Source organism: Microtus ochrogaster, chromosome 21, assembly GCF_000317375.1.
Source record: "Microtus ochrogaster isolate Prairie Vole_2 chromosome 21, MicOch1.0, whole genome shotgun sequence".
NCBI lineage: Eukaryota > Metazoa > Chordata > Mammalia > Rodentia > Cricetidae > Microtus > Microtus ochrogaster.
In genome coordinates this window covers 21,520,400-21,537,616 of record NC_022022.1, presented here as the reverse complement: position 1 = coordinate 21,537,616, position 17,217 = coordinate 21,520,400, and the positions used below count along the sequence as shown (strand labels likewise).

The 17,217-nt window shown below is 34.9% G+C and overlaps 2 protein-coding genes across 2 annotated transcripts in view; one reads left to right on the top strand and one right to left on the bottom strand.

Annotated features, from left to right (window-relative positions):
• Positions 1 to 7,813, bottom strand: part of Ndst4 (N-deacetylase and N-sulfotransferase 4) — a 269,358-nt gene extending 261,545 nt beyond the window's left edge. Inside the window, exon 1 of the mRNA XM_005357237.3 lies at positions 7,241 to 7,813. The gene's annotated coding sequence lies outside the window, so the exon portion shown is untranslated. The remainder of the gene's footprint in view (positions 1 to 7,240) is intronic.
• Positions 3,107 to 17,217, top strand: part of LOC102001475 (ADP/ATP translocase 2-like) — a 41,284-nt gene continuing 27,173 nt past the window's right edge. Inside the window, exons 1-2 of the mRNA XM_005357422.1 lie at positions 3,107 to 3,160; positions 3,657 to 3,689. Coding sequence (XP_005357479.1) covers positions 3,107 to 3,160; positions 3,657 to 3,689 — 87 coding nt within the window. The remainder of the gene's footprint in view (positions 3,161 to 3,656; positions 3,690 to 17,217) is intronic.

The following is a 17,217-nucleotide window of genomic DNA, read 5'->3' as shown; positions in this document are numbered from 1 at the left end:
GTTCCCTGCCCTGTGGAAAGTCCAAGGTCCTCCCCCCTCAGACATTCATTTTTAAACCTAACTTATGGCTTGCATGACTGTTTGTCTTAATTAATAGAGCTTACATTACAAAATTATTCAAATAATTTCTATGAACAAATAACATTTAGGATATTATTTTATCAATGACTTTATTTGCATATCTTAGTTACTGAACTGCCTCAAAAGACCAAAAACACTATGCTTAAATTAATAAAATAAGCCTTCCTATAGACATTATTTTCATCCCTTTGTAATTCCAAAGATACTATATATATAAAATTCCATGTAATTCTGCTATATTCAGTACTGGATGGGGTTAGGTGGACCGAGTCCTTAACCACAAACTTTTTTATGTTAAAATAATAACATGAAAAGGAGTAAGAAACCTTATAAACCATCAAATGTCTTTTACTTAAGGCAGAAGTTACTTTGCTCTAATTTCAAATGGGTAGATCAACCTGTGTTAGTTGATTTTATTGAGTAAAATAGCAACCATTTCTGGAATGAATCACTTTTCTTGATACTATATAGAAACACCTACCCACTATCTTTCATAATTTGAGATTAATAGCATCCTAGAATATAGCACTTATACCTCCAGAAAGAAATGCATTTATATACTGGTCCGTTGTAGTACCCTTTCTTCAAGTATTACCATTTGACCAACTGCTTAGTGCATGGGGCTACCCTACCATGGGTTCCTTAAACTTTTTGTTAATCAAAACCATGCTCCCTCTCTGCTTCTCTGAACATGCTCACCACCAAAAATCTCTAGTTAAATTGGAATGTAGGACTAACACAGGAATAGCAATTACACTGTGCGGTGACTGGTTCTGGGGTAGAACTACATCAGGACAAAAGAGTGGTACCTAGGTCAGTATGGAAGAAAGAAATGCCAGAGAAGTCTATGTATAACATAAGGCATTAGAAACCTGAAACTTACAGGAGGACCAAAGGATGTCAGATCTGTGCTAAGCAGGAGTATTGATCATTGTTTCCCTTGGTACCGACACTATGATTTCATTAATGCCCCCTAAAGCAGTGTTAGTGATATAGCAAAGAGACTCTTATCCAAGCATTGCCTGTTATTGAGCTTGAAGTACTTTGCAATTAGTGAAAGGAATATATATGTATTTTTATATCCAGTAATTATACTTATCTTTCTGGACCATTATTTAGCTCCACCACTCAGGTAACTGAATGGTATTTCTGGAATTCTGTTTTGTTCTCCTACCAATTTTTAGAAATAATACGGGAAGTTACCTCTTCTACTACTTAGGCTTCAAGAGTATCTTTAGCTTTTAAAATATACACATAAAAATGGTCTAAGGTAATTTATATTGATTGACATGAGATTTTTTTAAAATTTTAATACAATCTTTTCTCATTTTACATACCAATCCCAGTTATCACTTCCTCCCTTATTCCAGCTTTCCCCACCTTCCCCACCTCACTCCCATCCACTGCTCAGAGAGGCATCCCATGGGGAGTAAACAAAGTCCAGGACTTCCTATGAGTTTTTAAGTACATAAAACTGAAAACAAGAGACAGGTAAAATCGAAAACTCTATTTTGTAAAATTACATGGGTTTCCTATTCTCCAAGAAGTAATACACAGGGTTTGCTGTAGCCTTAACTCCTCCCCGCCGCTCCTCAGAAGTGGGAAGGATAACCAATAGGCAGAGACAAAGTCTAGTGTTGTATCTTGTGTCTTAAAAGAAATAGCTCGCACTAATGACATTCTCTTCTATGATAAAAAAAAATCATCCAGCACTCAATTTGAAATGGATTGTCTGTGGGATGGTTTCTCAGAAGGGCATTCACTAACCTCTTCTTCCTATGGCTTTCATGTAAACATTTGGTGCTCCACCTCCATTTGTTCACCTTTAGAGAACTCATGGCCACTTCTCTAGCTCCCACTAGAATTTAATCCTCATGATAATGGGCTTTATTTGTTCCAGTACTTTAAATAGCATTTATCAGATAGTGATATTATTATCATGGTCACTAGGAACATAAATGAACCAAAAGTCAAATCCTTAATTTTCCTCCATGGAAATGAGAACTATGACTAGATAGTGAAATGCTGAGTTCAACTTCAACTGGGCAACTTTTGCATCTTTTTGTGATTATTAACAACATGTTTTATTCCAAGTAAAGCTTCCTTACACAGAGATATAAAGACTCATATACTTTAAATGACTGAATAAATATAATTTGCACATAGATGTTTGTTTTTATATAATTCACATAGATGTCTGTTTTTACTTTACGTTTTAGAATACGTGAACTCTGCCTGGAATGACATGAAATTTAGGGAAAGACAGTTTGAGAGCAGATCAAATTTAAATTCTGATTCTAATTATTCGTTCTGCACTTTAGAGTAATGAACAGAATTAGGACTTTTATATGCATTTGTTAGGAGCATATGCATCACCGCATCTGTTTCCTCTCTTGTATTAGTCTTTAGTGTTGCTATATTTATTTTTGAGGTTTAAATGATTTTTTAATGTAGGCGTGAAACGCTATTCAGTGCATCAAGAACTCTTTAGAGAAGTCTGATGAAATATGACAAATTACATGGATTAGCAATCTACAATTGAATTTCTGATTCAGGAATGGAGTCAAGCCAAACTATCAAAATGTGTCCAATATCTATCTATCCCTCCCTCCCATAGTCTTCTCCTTTATTCATGGCGGTTGGCCTTTAGGATGCATGCGAATGTTACAATGTTTGTTATTGAATAAAAAAACTACTAATAATAGCTGTTTAAACAACAATTATTATGATCGTTTGCTTCTATCATTTTATTTTTAGCTCCATGGTGCATTTGGTGTGGGAAAATATGCTGTGGGAGCATATGCACAGGGAACAAAGAACTGTATATAAAGTATTTAGAAAAGTTAACTGCCGACCAACATAGCAGGAGAATAGATGTTAGTTATATTGAGAGCTACTTTTCCGATGCTCATTTCCCATTTTTATATTACTTTCCTTCTTATTGCTTTAACCAACTTTCCCCATGGTTTCACCACTTACTCTGTGTTCATGCCAGGTCGTTATTATATGGGCTACCATGTTAAACATGAGCGGTTTGCTCGTCAGCTATGAAGAGAGCACTAAACCTGCCGTGGCAAAGGTGAGTGGGGGGAGTGCAGAGAGAAGAGAAGGACAAGCGTGAAACAGAGAAGGGGGGAAGGGGGGACGACAGAATCAATGCAAATGAAGGAGGATAAAGGGAAGAAAGAGGAGGGGGAGTAAAGGTGGAAAACTGGTGGGAACAAGGACAGTATCAGAGGCAGTGTGTACTTACGTTTGCATTTTGCATGAACATATTGAACCAGGTCTGTGGACTTTCAACTTCTGCGTGGTTATATTTGAAGATTATGAAATAATTTTAATAAAGACTAAAGGTAAATCAGTAACAGACTACTTACTTAGGATATACATGCAAAAAAAGTCCTGTGTTTGAGCCACAGCACTGGAAGACGGAAATAAAATGATGGAAAATAAAACCAAAAGCTGTTAAATATTAATGATAAAAACTGTGGATTTGGGTAATTCTAACTTAGGAACATGAGGCATTTATGCTATGTGACTTTGCTAGATTCTGCTTTCTTTATTGAACTTTTCAGACATTTCAAACAACTATTCTTATGAACAGTAAGGTAAGATTTTGGAACAGAATTTTCAATTCCACAACCTAATAATGTTATTATCTATCTTATTTCCAAAAATACCCTGAATACATCAAGGAATGTTCCCCAGCATTCGGGCAGAAGTCATTTTAACTCCTTGTGTTTTCACGGGCTCTTCCTTAGGTTCTAGTAACTAACAATGATCGTTCTCAAAATAACATATGTAAGCCTCTTGACAATACTGTTAATACTATATATTTATATTAACTCAAATTTATTATTAATTTTGTCATCATAAAAGTTATTTTGTTATAACCTGTCATGACTGAATTAACTTCATATTAAGGGATATGGCATAGTATATGAGACAAAGGAAATATGTATACCATGTAATATCTGTAGAACGTTTCATAGGTAGAAATGTAGAGGAAGTAACTCTTTTCATCTCAAAACTAGTCTCATCTCAAAAAAACTATTTATTTTGAAATATCTGATACTTCCAGTGCATTTGATATTAATTATCAGGTGATCCAGGGTTTTAGAGAACACCAATTAATTCAATATTATTGTTTAAAGTAAATTTTAATGTAGTATCATCCTTTAGAATTCTGATAAATAAAGCCTGGCAGGTACTGTATGCATGTGAGTTCCACATGATCGTGAAGTGCTCTGACTGCTGAAGCTTCAAGAAGACAAGTCCAAAGGAGAGCTCACTTAACACTCGGTCTAGCAGGATAGCTGAAAGTTTCCTAGGTGTTAAGAGAAGGCTGCTGCCTGTTACATCGTGATGGCTGAAGGCAATAACATAGTGTCTGGCACCTGACCCATTTCTCTCACTTTGTGGACTTAAAATAAACAACAGACAACATCTCCTTTTGCTAATTATTTAGGGTACATAATGAATGAGAGTTTACCTTTTCTTGTCTAGCTACAACACCACGAAAGTTTTTGGTATCTCTACTTTTACTGGACTTTCTATAAGCTAGTTGCTTGAAAAAGAAAAAACCTTTAAATTCTTTGTTTTCGCGCACATCAATATACAACATTTTTGATCACTCTGTCATTCCAAGCTAGTGCTTGGGTGAGACATCTCATCACCTCTTTACTTGCCACTGCATATTGTGTTTTATGAGGTTTATGCTAGGCATAATATAGATTATTTTGTATATTATATATGTAATTTCATATATATATACATATATATATATATGATTTCATCCTAGAAACCTTTGATAAAAAAGAAACCTTTGTAACTTTAGAGTTTTGCTTTAGTCTGAAAATATATTTACTCCTGAAATATTTCAGTTTGTACAGGTTAGGTTGAAAACATAACACATTATCAATAAATTTCAGTCCAGAAAAAAAAATTAGCCTTCTGGGTGCACTGCTCCTCTAACCTGACTGAAAGCCAAGGTTGATAATCCAGCTTTACTTTATAAGTTTCCCCAGCTGCTTTCCAAATCTGGAGAGGCAGCATCAGCCAGAACCTTCCAGTTTGAACACGGTATGCTAAATGCTTCTCTGGTCCCCCTAAGTAGTTGCCACTAAATGAAAGAGAGCAAGAGGGTATTTCATTCTCACAGGCTGTTCCGCTCAGAGAAAGTGGGAGGAGAACACAGTTACATTAAACTTCTTGGCAACAACTCTTGTATGGATTAGAAACATTTATTTAGCATTTAAGAACCACTGGTTCTGGTGTTGTGATAAATTAACTGTGGTATTTTTTTAATATGTCCATGGCACGCCTTCTTGGGTGAAGAAAGAATAGGTATCAGATGTAGCAGTTTTCCTGCCAGACAAAAATCTAAGACTTGTTTCTTCAGGTGAGTGTATATACATATATTACATGTGAGCATGTGTTTCCATTTTGTTTTTCAAATATTGAGACAGAACTATGATCTACACATTTATATTCAGGTGGATTACCCACTGGTTTGTTAAAAATAAGATATAATAAAATATTTTTTATTTATAAAATTTTCTTTTACTTAAGGTTTATGCATAAATTTTATCTGTGTTTTCTCAACAAGGGTGACTTCCATGCTATCGTTTGAAAGTAGCACACATGGCAATTTTCTCACAAGGTTCCCCCCAATCTTCTGCCCATAGAAGCTAAGCATCCTAAGGTTGCCCGAGGATTCTCTACTGAACAATGGCAACAAAGATAGTGAATTAAAATCTCTGTTTCTGTGCTGAAGTAAACATAACTGGCAAGGTTATTTTCTTTATTCAATATGTCTTAGGAGTACCGGTTAGACCCTTAGAGCCTTATGGCCCGTGGTTTGTATTTTTGATTTATACTTGTTTCACGGAAACAGATAACACAAGGCATGTATTACCTGTTTCTGAATACAGAATTGGCACAATTCTAGTTAGAAAAAAAAAAGATTAAAATAGTTACTTTGATCTGAAGTAAAACCATTAAGACAATTTAGGGGAAAGCCATTGCCTCCTAGTTTGGGAGAAATTAAAGTAATTTTAGAAAACTCTGTCTTCATCTGTCTCCTCTTATACTAAGAAATAAAGAGTTTTAACTAGGAAGTTGACAAGAAAGTGGATAACGGAAGCCTGAATTATAGAAAGACGTCACTATCTTGATACATAATTAACATTGCAACAACTATGACATGAAGCTAATGAACAGACTCTGAGAAAAGACACTGAAGGCATGCAGAGGAGCGTCTGAAAGAGACGGTGAAGTGATGAAACTTTCTTGAAGCTAATTAAGGTTCAGGACAGAGTCAACCATAATAAACAGCACAGCACTTCTAAACAGTGTTACAGAGACCAAAAACTGTATCCTGATATAATTAGGACACATTTAAAGGAAGTAAGTTTCTAATATTTTTAAACTTCAACTTCTTCTGACATACATAATGGAAACACTAAAATCAACTTCAAACATCCCACTTTTATTGTGCAAGGGACTTTGGAGGTGTGTGTGTGTGGGTACAAGCTGTTTGCTTTGCTCCTCACAATCTAGGAAACGAATATAGCATATATTAGTCTAAGATGTTTTCATTTCTAGTAGGAGCGAGGGGACAACATATATTTCATTATAAACAGTTTCAAATGTGTATGCCAGATATTTCTCTCAAGAACGCCATCAAGACAGAGAACACATAAAATCTCAGGTCATAAGAAGAGTTCTCATCTTGGAAAATTTGCATGCCATGTTCCCAGTAAATACTTCTAGGCAACATTTAAAACACCAGCCACAATTACCACGAAGGTTGAGTTTGCAAAACTGGTGATTTCAGTAAGACCAGGACTAACCTGTTATCAAGGCAGATGTTTGGGGTGCAAATGCTGGGGTAAGTGTCTAAAATTCATTTGCTGTTGCAGTTCCTTTTCTACAGCAGGACAGTCTGTTCTATTTACAGGGCAAATACAACTTCTATAAAACACACTGACAGGTATGTACACACATTCCAGAAAGGGAGATTGAATCTGGCTCTAAAAGTATCTGCTTCTATATAAATCTTTCACAAATAAAACTTCAGTGCGTTTCACTTGTTTATGAAGCTAAGCCACGCATACCCAGTCATTGTCAATTTCAACAAATTAGGGAAGTAACTTACCTAAAGAAGCATCTCATTATTTTTTTTTTCTTTTGCTAACTTGAATTTATCCGGAGTTAGAAAATAAGATATCCAGAATTCAGGCTTACTTGACTCCAGGTTAATTAACGGAGCTTTCTGTTCATGCCATCTGCCTCTACAGGATTCCGGGAGCCCTTGTCAGCACCACTGCTGGTGTCTGAACTCTTCCAGCAGTCTTTTTATTTATACACACATTGTCCTTTTCAAAACAAGCAGCCAGCTGGAATGATTCAGACCTCTGTTCAGCACACCGTTAAAATGCAGCTTCCTTCTCGGACACGAGCATTACACCCGGGAGCAGATTGGGTACAGCAAAAAGGCTATGAGAACTATTTAATCACCGGAATACCAGCTGCTCCTGTCTGCTTCTGCGACTGCCGCTGCACCTCTTGCTTAGCTGGAGTCGGTCTTTCCCTCCCTCGTCTTTTTCTCCTATCTCCCGAACTATGAAGGCAGCACTGCCGGGTTATGATTGGTAGAAATAGCCAATTCCTTCAGCTAATCATCCTCAAGACTTTCCAGGACCCGAAGCTGTTGTGATGTCATCCAGTCAGTGGGATGTTACACATGAACACATTCCAGCAGAAGCTAATTCAGCAACCGGCTGCCTTTCCCCCTCACACAACACTGATTGATTGGATGTTCCTTGAGGATTTGTATAATCTTTCATTGTACAGTTGGAATGTTACATGCAAAATCTGCGCATAACATTCCACTCTGCAGCTATGACGCTGTATCAACTGTTGTAGTGGGTTAATAAAAGTTCCTGATGGGGCTTTCTGCTGTGAATATGTCCCAGTCAAAGACTCAACTCCAAAGGGAGCAAAAATCCAGCAAAGAACAATAAAAAAAACTTGGAGAAATGCATGTAAGCTACCAAATCCTGAAAGTTATCATATTATAACCAGGTGTTATAAGTAAGAACAGATAGCAGGATTCTGACTATGTACTGTTAAGTAACTGAAGTAAAATCGGAATTACTATGAGAAGCTACATTTCAGTTTCTCAAACTTTAAAATTATCCCCATAAATATAAGACGATGGCATCCTTTGCTCACTACAAACTCTTGAAAACACATGAACAGATGAGATGTTAAAGTATATTTATGTACTTTGTGTAAGGTCCTTGTACTTTTTGTAGCAGAATGCATATCCAGAGGCAACATGTTGCAGGGAGGGTCCTTTGCAGACTATATGATTCTTCTTATTTCAGTATCCTCTTTAGTACCAATTATTTAATTAAATAGAACAACACACACACACACACACACACACACAAATAAAGATTTGTTTCAGGAAAGAATAGAGCTGTGGACCCTTCTACGTTATAGTTCTCTGGTGTGTGTGTGATCAATGATAGGTGGTACATGTAGGACCAAGGTGATTTCAGAAAATACCTATGACTACAGGTATGATTGGTAGAAATAGCCAGTTCCTTCAGCTAATCATCCTCAAGGTGGGTGGTAGTTGATAAGCCATTAAAGTTAATATTTATGATATAATCTGCATCCTCTCTAACTGGTGTTAAAGTATGCATAGCATGTGTCTGCTAGTTGCAGATAATCACATGCATATCAAGCTGAGGACAAACACACCTATCAATTCTGCAAAGAGTATTTAAAGGTTATGTATAAGCATTAAGTACAATTTAGAAAGTTATGAATCATGTGTCCACTAATTTTCAGGTAAATAGGAAAACAAATATCAAAGGACTGTCTTTGGTTATAAACCTTCAAGAAGGGTTCAGGAAGGTCTCCCTACTTGCTGTCAATATTTAAGGGGGGCAAAGATGAATTTGAAGGTCAAGACAGAATTTTTGTAGAGAAATTCATTAAAATTGAGATACATAAGCATATTGCACATAAATCTTTTACCAGTACTATAATAAAATAGTATTAAAAGGAACACACTATTCATGATTCAATGTAGATAAATTTTAAAAGCTGATTGAAATTTTGTATCTTGCATAGTTTTTGTTTGTGGTGCTGGGGATCAAAACCAGAGCCTTCCAATTGCTATTAAAGCAGTCTGTCATTGACACTTAACTTTTCTCTTTTCTTTTTTTATTTAATATTTTAAGTTCTTCAGAAACTGCTTAAGTGAAAAGAAACATTACTGCAAAATACTTGAGGTCATTACACCATTGCTATATTTCTGTTTCAGAGACCTATAAAGAAGCAATGTCATATGAATGGTTGCACTTATTGGAGTTAAATGACAGCTCAGTTGTTCTTGATGCAAAACTCTCCCATAAAAACATGGACCAGGATTCAGAGCCTTGGCTGAGATGAAGGTGAATAGTGTAGACTAAATACAAAGGAAGTAAGTTGATCAGAACAGTTTTTCTCAAAAATTAGTCTCCACAATGATCTTATCTAAAGATACATAATAATTACTCAAGTGAGATTATAAATACAATTTGAGTACTATGACAATGGATATGTTATAGTGTTAAAGTCAGTTCTATGATACAACATAGAATTTATCAAATATAATTATAAAAATATCCCAAGATAGGAATTCAAATTCTATTGTAGTAGGAAATAAGATTTAATTGACATTTTCTTTTTCTTAAAAAGATAAAGTAAATATCAAGACAGAGTATAACACAATATGCATAAATGAGTTCAAAACCACTACAAAATTATTTCTTTTCTTGAACTTTTGGTGGGAACATGTTAAATAAGGCAGAATACAGAGGGGAATTACTTGCCAAAGCTTTTGTTTGTTTACATGTTTGTTTGTTAGCTTAGATTACTTAACCTGAGTTCCACTATTCAATGGCCTTGTACTTGAGCCAGATAGACCATCTTTTCCATTAGTTTGTAGTAAGATACGGCACACAAAGCTCTTAGCTTACTGCTATAGTTGACTCACATAAAATAGATGCTCTTAATTTTGTTTTGACACCATGTTAAAGACAATCAAATTTTTTCTTATTTAGTAAGTATGGATTTAAACTCAGATGTCAGTGGGTCTTTACCAACATGAATTCAATATATTGTACCAGTCAGGATTATAACTCCACACAATATGCTTTTGTAGTTTGTTTGGCAAGATGTAAATTCTTTGACCAGCTCAAAATCTCTTTGTTCAAAACAATTTACCTTACTCATAAAATTTCATTGTCTGGCGGCATTTCAACAAAACAGTAAATGTGTGTGTGTGTTGTCTTAAATATCATTTAGAAATTTAAAAATTGAAGAATACATTGTTTATTATAGAATTAAAATGAATAAATACAAATAATAAAAGCAAATATACAGTATTCTAATAATATATAATTTCTAATATATTTACATTAATGCCTTAAGTTTTGGGGGGTATCTTTGGTGCTGTTGTTTTTCTGGTGATGGGGTCTCCCTAAGTGGTCCTAGCTGTTCCAGAGCTTACTATGCAGACCAGGTTGGCCTAGTTCTGCCTCTGGAGCACTAGAATTAAAGCTTTCATTCCAAAGAAAGTTTTTTGTCATGCTAATTTATTGGGAAGGTGAAATTGAGAGATTAATCACAGATTTTAGAAGACTTAATTATAATAGATTTTATAGCATACTTTATTATTATTAAAAATTCTTAAATGCAGTTCTTTTGAATAAATCATTTTTTGTGTATACAGGTTATAAATAGATGACATAAAATATATTTGCATTGTTTCCTGTTTTCATTTATTTATAGTTCTCCTAATTTTGACTGAACATAATTAATTTAACTGAAAACTTAACCCAATAAAGTTTTTGAATGCTGGAACATATAAACTACAATGTCATTCTCTGTCCTTTTCTTCCATACTTTCTCAAAAATGTTCTGTTAATTTTTCTATTATAATTGTTCTATTGGTCCAAGTAACACAAAAGGTTTTGACCATAATTACAAAAGAAAAGCAATAGTTTAAGTATATTTTAATACATAACGGCGTCATGTTTAGAGTCAATAATTTCAGAGGTGAGTGTTTCTAATTGGGATGAGTGAATAATATAAAATTCTTTTTAAGGGAGGAAAAATTCCCCTTGTGTTAGCAAGTATACAGAGCAGAACTCAAGTGATGACTAGGAGATTACAGTCATCTTTGCTTCTTTGGTGTCAATACATTTTTTGGGGGAAAAAAGTACCAAATTTCATTACATTCAATTGCAATTGCCCTGTACAGACTCCAGAGCTATTGCACATCTAGATCTTTTGTTAAAGTTACTACAAGAAGGAAATAAATGGGAACCTCAGGTTGAGGGAGATACCTTGCCAGCATCACTGAAGAGTGTTGTTTAGCAAGGAGATCAGCATGTTAATACTTCAAGAGACTTATTTGAGATGTGAGTCTCCAAAGGCCGTGAAGAAAGACGCAGGTTTAGAGGCCTGATTCCAGTTTGGCCAACAACTGCCTAAAGCAAGAAGATTTTTAATAAATAGCAACTCTTGGCCCAAGCATCATTGAATCAAGAGAATATTTGTTGTGGGATAAAATGATTCAAGTGTGTCCTGGGGTAAGGTAGGGGAGCCCAGGAGAAATTACATTTGCAGTTTTTCTGAGGTCTAAGTTTTCCTTGTACTGCTTCAAAAAGGTAGAAAAAATTTCATGAGATCCATTAATCAGCCCAGGGTTTCCTTGGAGACCTCTGACCAAGAGAATAGCTTTAAATATAGAAAGTATGGTGTAGCTACAGTAGGAGGATTTACTTTGTTTCTTTTCGAATCTGCATTTTCCAAAATTTTATGGCTTAACAGCTATTTTCTTTGGATGTGGACTTTACAATCAAGCCATTTTACATTTGGAATTTAAAGCTCTAAATGTTCCAAGTGAGAAAACTGCATGGAAACCAGAAGCTCAACATGATAGTAATAAATTTGATAAAACCTTGTGTGTCAAGCTGCACATTCTGTTTCATCTGTTAGTAAATTCCTTTTAAGGTAGGACCTCAACATCATTTGTTTTCTGTCTAGTTCATCGCTTTGGGAGCAGGCTTCTCATTTGTGAGTCACTCCAGCTAATACTCTGATCAGCATGGGATATTTTCATTTTTACCTAGTCTTTGGAACTCTAATCTGTCCAGTTAGCCTGAATGCCTCACTCTAAATCACGATCACTCAGGAAGAATTCAATAGCAGCTCAGTCTCTCTTATTTGACCTCAGTATAGTAGATATGTGTATATATGGCATGTGTATGTCTATAGAAATACATGAATGTACATATGTGTAGACAAGTGCATATATGTGTACTTAGTTGTGTATATATATATGGTATGTATATGTGTACACATTTTTTGTATGTATATCTATGTGCATGTTTACAGGTATGTATGTGTAGCATGCATAATTGCATTTGTGTGTTGTCTGTATGTTTGTATATTTTGTCTGTATATGATTGTGTGTGATGTTTGTATGTATATGTAGTTTTTGCATATATATGTGTATGCAATGTGTGTGCAAACATATGTACATGTTTGCTAGAATATATGTTTTGTATGTTTGTGTGCATATACAAACAGACACACACATCACAGGCACATACAGATATAAATATACATATACATATATACATACGCAATATACACACATACAGATACAGCATATGCTCACACACACACACACACACACACACACATATATATATCACATACATACAAACAACACAAATGAATTTCTGTAAGGATGTTTACAGATGGTGGGGTTTGTATGTATATGTGGGGTGTATATGTGTGGTATGTATAGTTGTGCATGTATGTTTCATGTGTATGTACCTGTTTATATGTATATATTTGTGTATATTGTGTGTGTATATATGTGTGTGTGTGTGTGTGTGTGTGTGTGTGTGTGTGTGTGTGTGTGCTGTGATTGGGTGAATATGTATCGCTTGTATGTTAAGGTCATGTGTCAAAATGTAGTGAATAGTGTTAGCTTGCAATGGTTTATTGTTTTCTTATGCTTGAGAGGTGTCACAAGTAAAGAGGACTGATGGGCAATTCACACCCATTGCTACACTCTATCAAGAGCCTACAATTACAAGCTCAGCACTATATTCCTACCATTATATGTGTGTGCGTGTGCGTGTGTGTGTGTGTGCGTGTGTGTGTGTGTGTGTGTATTCACAAGGCATGTTTTCTGTGCTCTTAGTACATAAATCATCTCTAACTCTACCTATTCTCAGTGAATGGAACAGTATAATCATATGGGGAAGACGCTCACACTTAGATAACTAAATTTATGAATGATTGAGTGAATGGAATACAGCAGCAAAAAACCGGAAAATGGAGAGAGTGGTGTGTTAAGATTCGTCGTACAGAAGTGTTTATGAATGAAATTTGCCTGTTTCTGTGTTGTCAAAATAGAGTAAGCTCATTTCAAATTACATGGGAACATGTAATGAAAGTGGATTTCCATAGAGCAGAGTACAGAGTAATTTTTCATTTTAGAAACCATGTCATTTGGCTCTACCTAATATTTGTGACTAAAATAATTTGGTAAGGAAAAAAGTCTGCGTTGACTTTCAAATTTAAATGGGTTTTTATAAACAAACTTAGCCAGAGAAAGACGCTAATACATACATGTACTCCTTGGTGTAAAGTGGTCGTCTTCTAGATCAGACTACAAACCATTGTTTTAGAAATCTAATTGTGGCTTCCACTCCTAAATAGAATATTCCAGCAAAAGAATCACAGATTTGCTTAAAATAAGCATCTTTCCTCGAAGGTTATTCTAACAAAATAAGATAAAACAAATAATTGGATGCTATAGAAAACAAATAAATTGTCTTCTGACATTATAGCAACCCTAAGTAATAAAATGATGCTGCAGGTGCCTGGTAGCCCAGCTATTTATATCGGTTAGAAGACAGGAGGACAGCTGCAATCAAATAAAAAGAAATAAGAAAGGGCATTAGATGATCACAGAAGAAAAACAAACAACAAACATCCTTCTGCTCCTTCGGTATTTCAGTTCCCATAGAGGGCAATATTGTATAAAAGATGGTGCACCGAGAATCTGCCAATTCATCTCTGTTGATCTGACTTAAAGAAAACTGCTCTCGCTATAAATTTGTTGCTGCACTCCCTCAGACTCTGACTAAAGTGCAAACAGCGCACCAGAAACAGAGAGCAGACTCATCACACACAAAGAAAATTAATTTTCTATCCCACTTATTGGTAGATTATTGCAGTGAATAGCCTCCAGTTTTACCCATAATTGGACTCAATCGCTGAATCTGACAGTGAGCTGCGCTCCTTTCTATAGCTAGCTTACATTTCAACATGAATGTGTTTGCAAATAATTGGCTCTAGTAAAATTTTAGTAAGCAACACCTTCCTTAATATTTGGAAAATGAAAGTAAAGCTCAGAATACGGATAAAATCTTGATAAAAGTGAAGTTTACTCTTTACCTCAAGCCTGGCACTTTAAATATAGCTTCAATGTGAGGGTGAGCACTGGAGAAGACCTTCGAATTGTCAAGTGCCCCACCCTCATCTCTCTCATAACTTCATACTTTCCTATGCCTTCATAACTCAACATTTGCTTCTTAGATTTATTTCCTGCCAAGTGAACGTGTAGTATTTTCTACTTTTTAGAATATATGGACGTTGATGCATGGATGGACAAGGTACATTGTAATGTATCATTAGGATGTGATACTCAGATGAAGATTTCAGTGCACACAGTGGTATAAACACATGGAGAAGCAAGACATGTTGTAACAGTTTGTCTGTCTCCAAGCTCCAGGTCCAGTTTTGTTCCAGAGAAACAAGTTTACTAAGCACTGCTTGTTATGGGATATCTTTTCCTACTTTACTAAGATAATATTACATAGGTAGTATTTCAATGTTTATATACATTTAATGTTTATATACATTAATATTTATATACATTAAATATACCCTCAAGTCATATATTTTAGACATTTTGCCAAAAGAAAAAGAAAAATAGACCTTTTATTTAAGCTATTGATCTGATTATGAAGGCTAAATCAAACTATAATAAATGGTTTCGTTCAAATTAAAACACAATATTCTTAAAAAAAATAAGCTCCATTATTTATCAAGTACAGCTTCTCAGGTTTAAATAATTAATATTACTCTAATCTGCCAAAGTAACTATGGTAATCAAATATTTCTCTCTTCTGTTTGCAATTGAACATTTGGAACAACATGGTTTATGTTCCTAGTTTAAGCTGCCACATGCCTTGGAGGGAGTCGCTACTCAAGCAAGAGCTGCTGTTGTGCCTATGCCTTTCATGCCTATGCTTAGGACAATTCAAAGAAAAGGCTACTGGCTGCAGTAGTCACAGGTATTAACTGTCTGAGGTGTTTAAACATGCTACTTTAATAGTATCTTCAGTATTCAGCATGATAAACACATTTATAATCCCAACATGCAATAGAACAAGACAAGAGCAGGATTTGGTGGCTAGCCCTTGTCTAACACACACACACACACACACACACACACACACACACGTCAAAAATTAAAATTCTATTAACTTCAAGTCATTTACAAAAGATATTCTCATGGAATACTTTGCTCATTGCCTTCCATTTGAGTACCATGTCTGCATCTTATGAATTCTCTGGTACTGTTATAGCTCCAGCATAACATGGAGATCTAAGTAGTATATCTAGAATAAACAGCAACTATCTTCAAAGCCCGCCCTTTGAAAATTCTACTATGGCAAATTGTTTCTGTGAATGGATCACTTCAGAGAATACACTTTCATATTCTCCTACAAGCTTAATGATTATTTAAAGCAATATGTTCAACAATATACCTGATAAAATATATGTGAGCTAGGATCTAAGCATCTGATCATTTGCTCTGACAAAAAACCAAGCATTTGGAAGCAACCATATTCCAACACCTATCTCAAAAATCTTTTGTAGTCAAAAGATTGTTTATATCAGGTATTGATTAGATAACATCAGGACATATTAAGTTATATTTTAGAGACTCTCAAAAGCACGGAGAATTAAAATTTTAGTCAATGATATATAGTAAGAAGATTAAGGAACACTGAGATTATTATTTTATTTATATAGACTATGTAATTAATCATAAATTATACAATTCTCCCTTATCTGGCTTAAAGATGAAGGATATCTAGAAAGACTCAGTATCTAAGTCACTGGTTGTCAATCTTTTGTTGATTCATGCACACATGTTTTCATATAATAATTTTTAATATAGCTGCATACAGTGCATTGTATTTTTTAATTCTTCTGTGCAATACCATGCAGTTCCATGTTGTTGTGAAATGTTCACCTTAATCTAATAATGAGGTGTACATAATGAGTCATGAGCTAAATTTTTAACCCTATGAGTTTATGCTCTGCATGTATCTATGTAACACTGAATGTATTTACATTTATGAAGGAAAAATCAGAAACCTTAGGGAAGGAAATGTGATACTTTTCAAAAGCCAAAACAGAATAAAATTTCTATACAATATATAATGTTTGTAAATTGAAATGAAAAATAAAGATGATGTTTTCTCATCACTAGGTTTGTTATGCAAATTTTCTATCTATAGTGAGATTGACAAATCAAAACTTTATGAAATGTGAAGGTCTAGAAGGATTCATATTTAGCTCCTTGTCTACAGGATCATCTTTGTGGTCTCCTAGGTGAAAGGTTCTTGTTAGAAGGCTTCCCTACTTGTGAGTCAGCATGTTAAAATTAGCCACTATAGAAGAAAGAATGTAGGACAAAACCCTAGTGCCTAGATTATGTTCTACAAGAGCTTTGATGGGGCATCTGGTGTCTCTGGTCTATATCCCTGTCCTTCTTCTTACCTCTGAATCTTGGTTTTCTCCTAGGCAACTATAAACCGTATTATTCTTTGTCCTAATTTTCTCAGATTTTGATGTACCAGCCCTGAGTTTTACCTTTAACCCCAAACTATACCAAATTATAAAAATTTAACTAAACAGTTCACAAACATTGAAGAAAGACATTTTCTTTATCAGTCATAGAATGTTTTG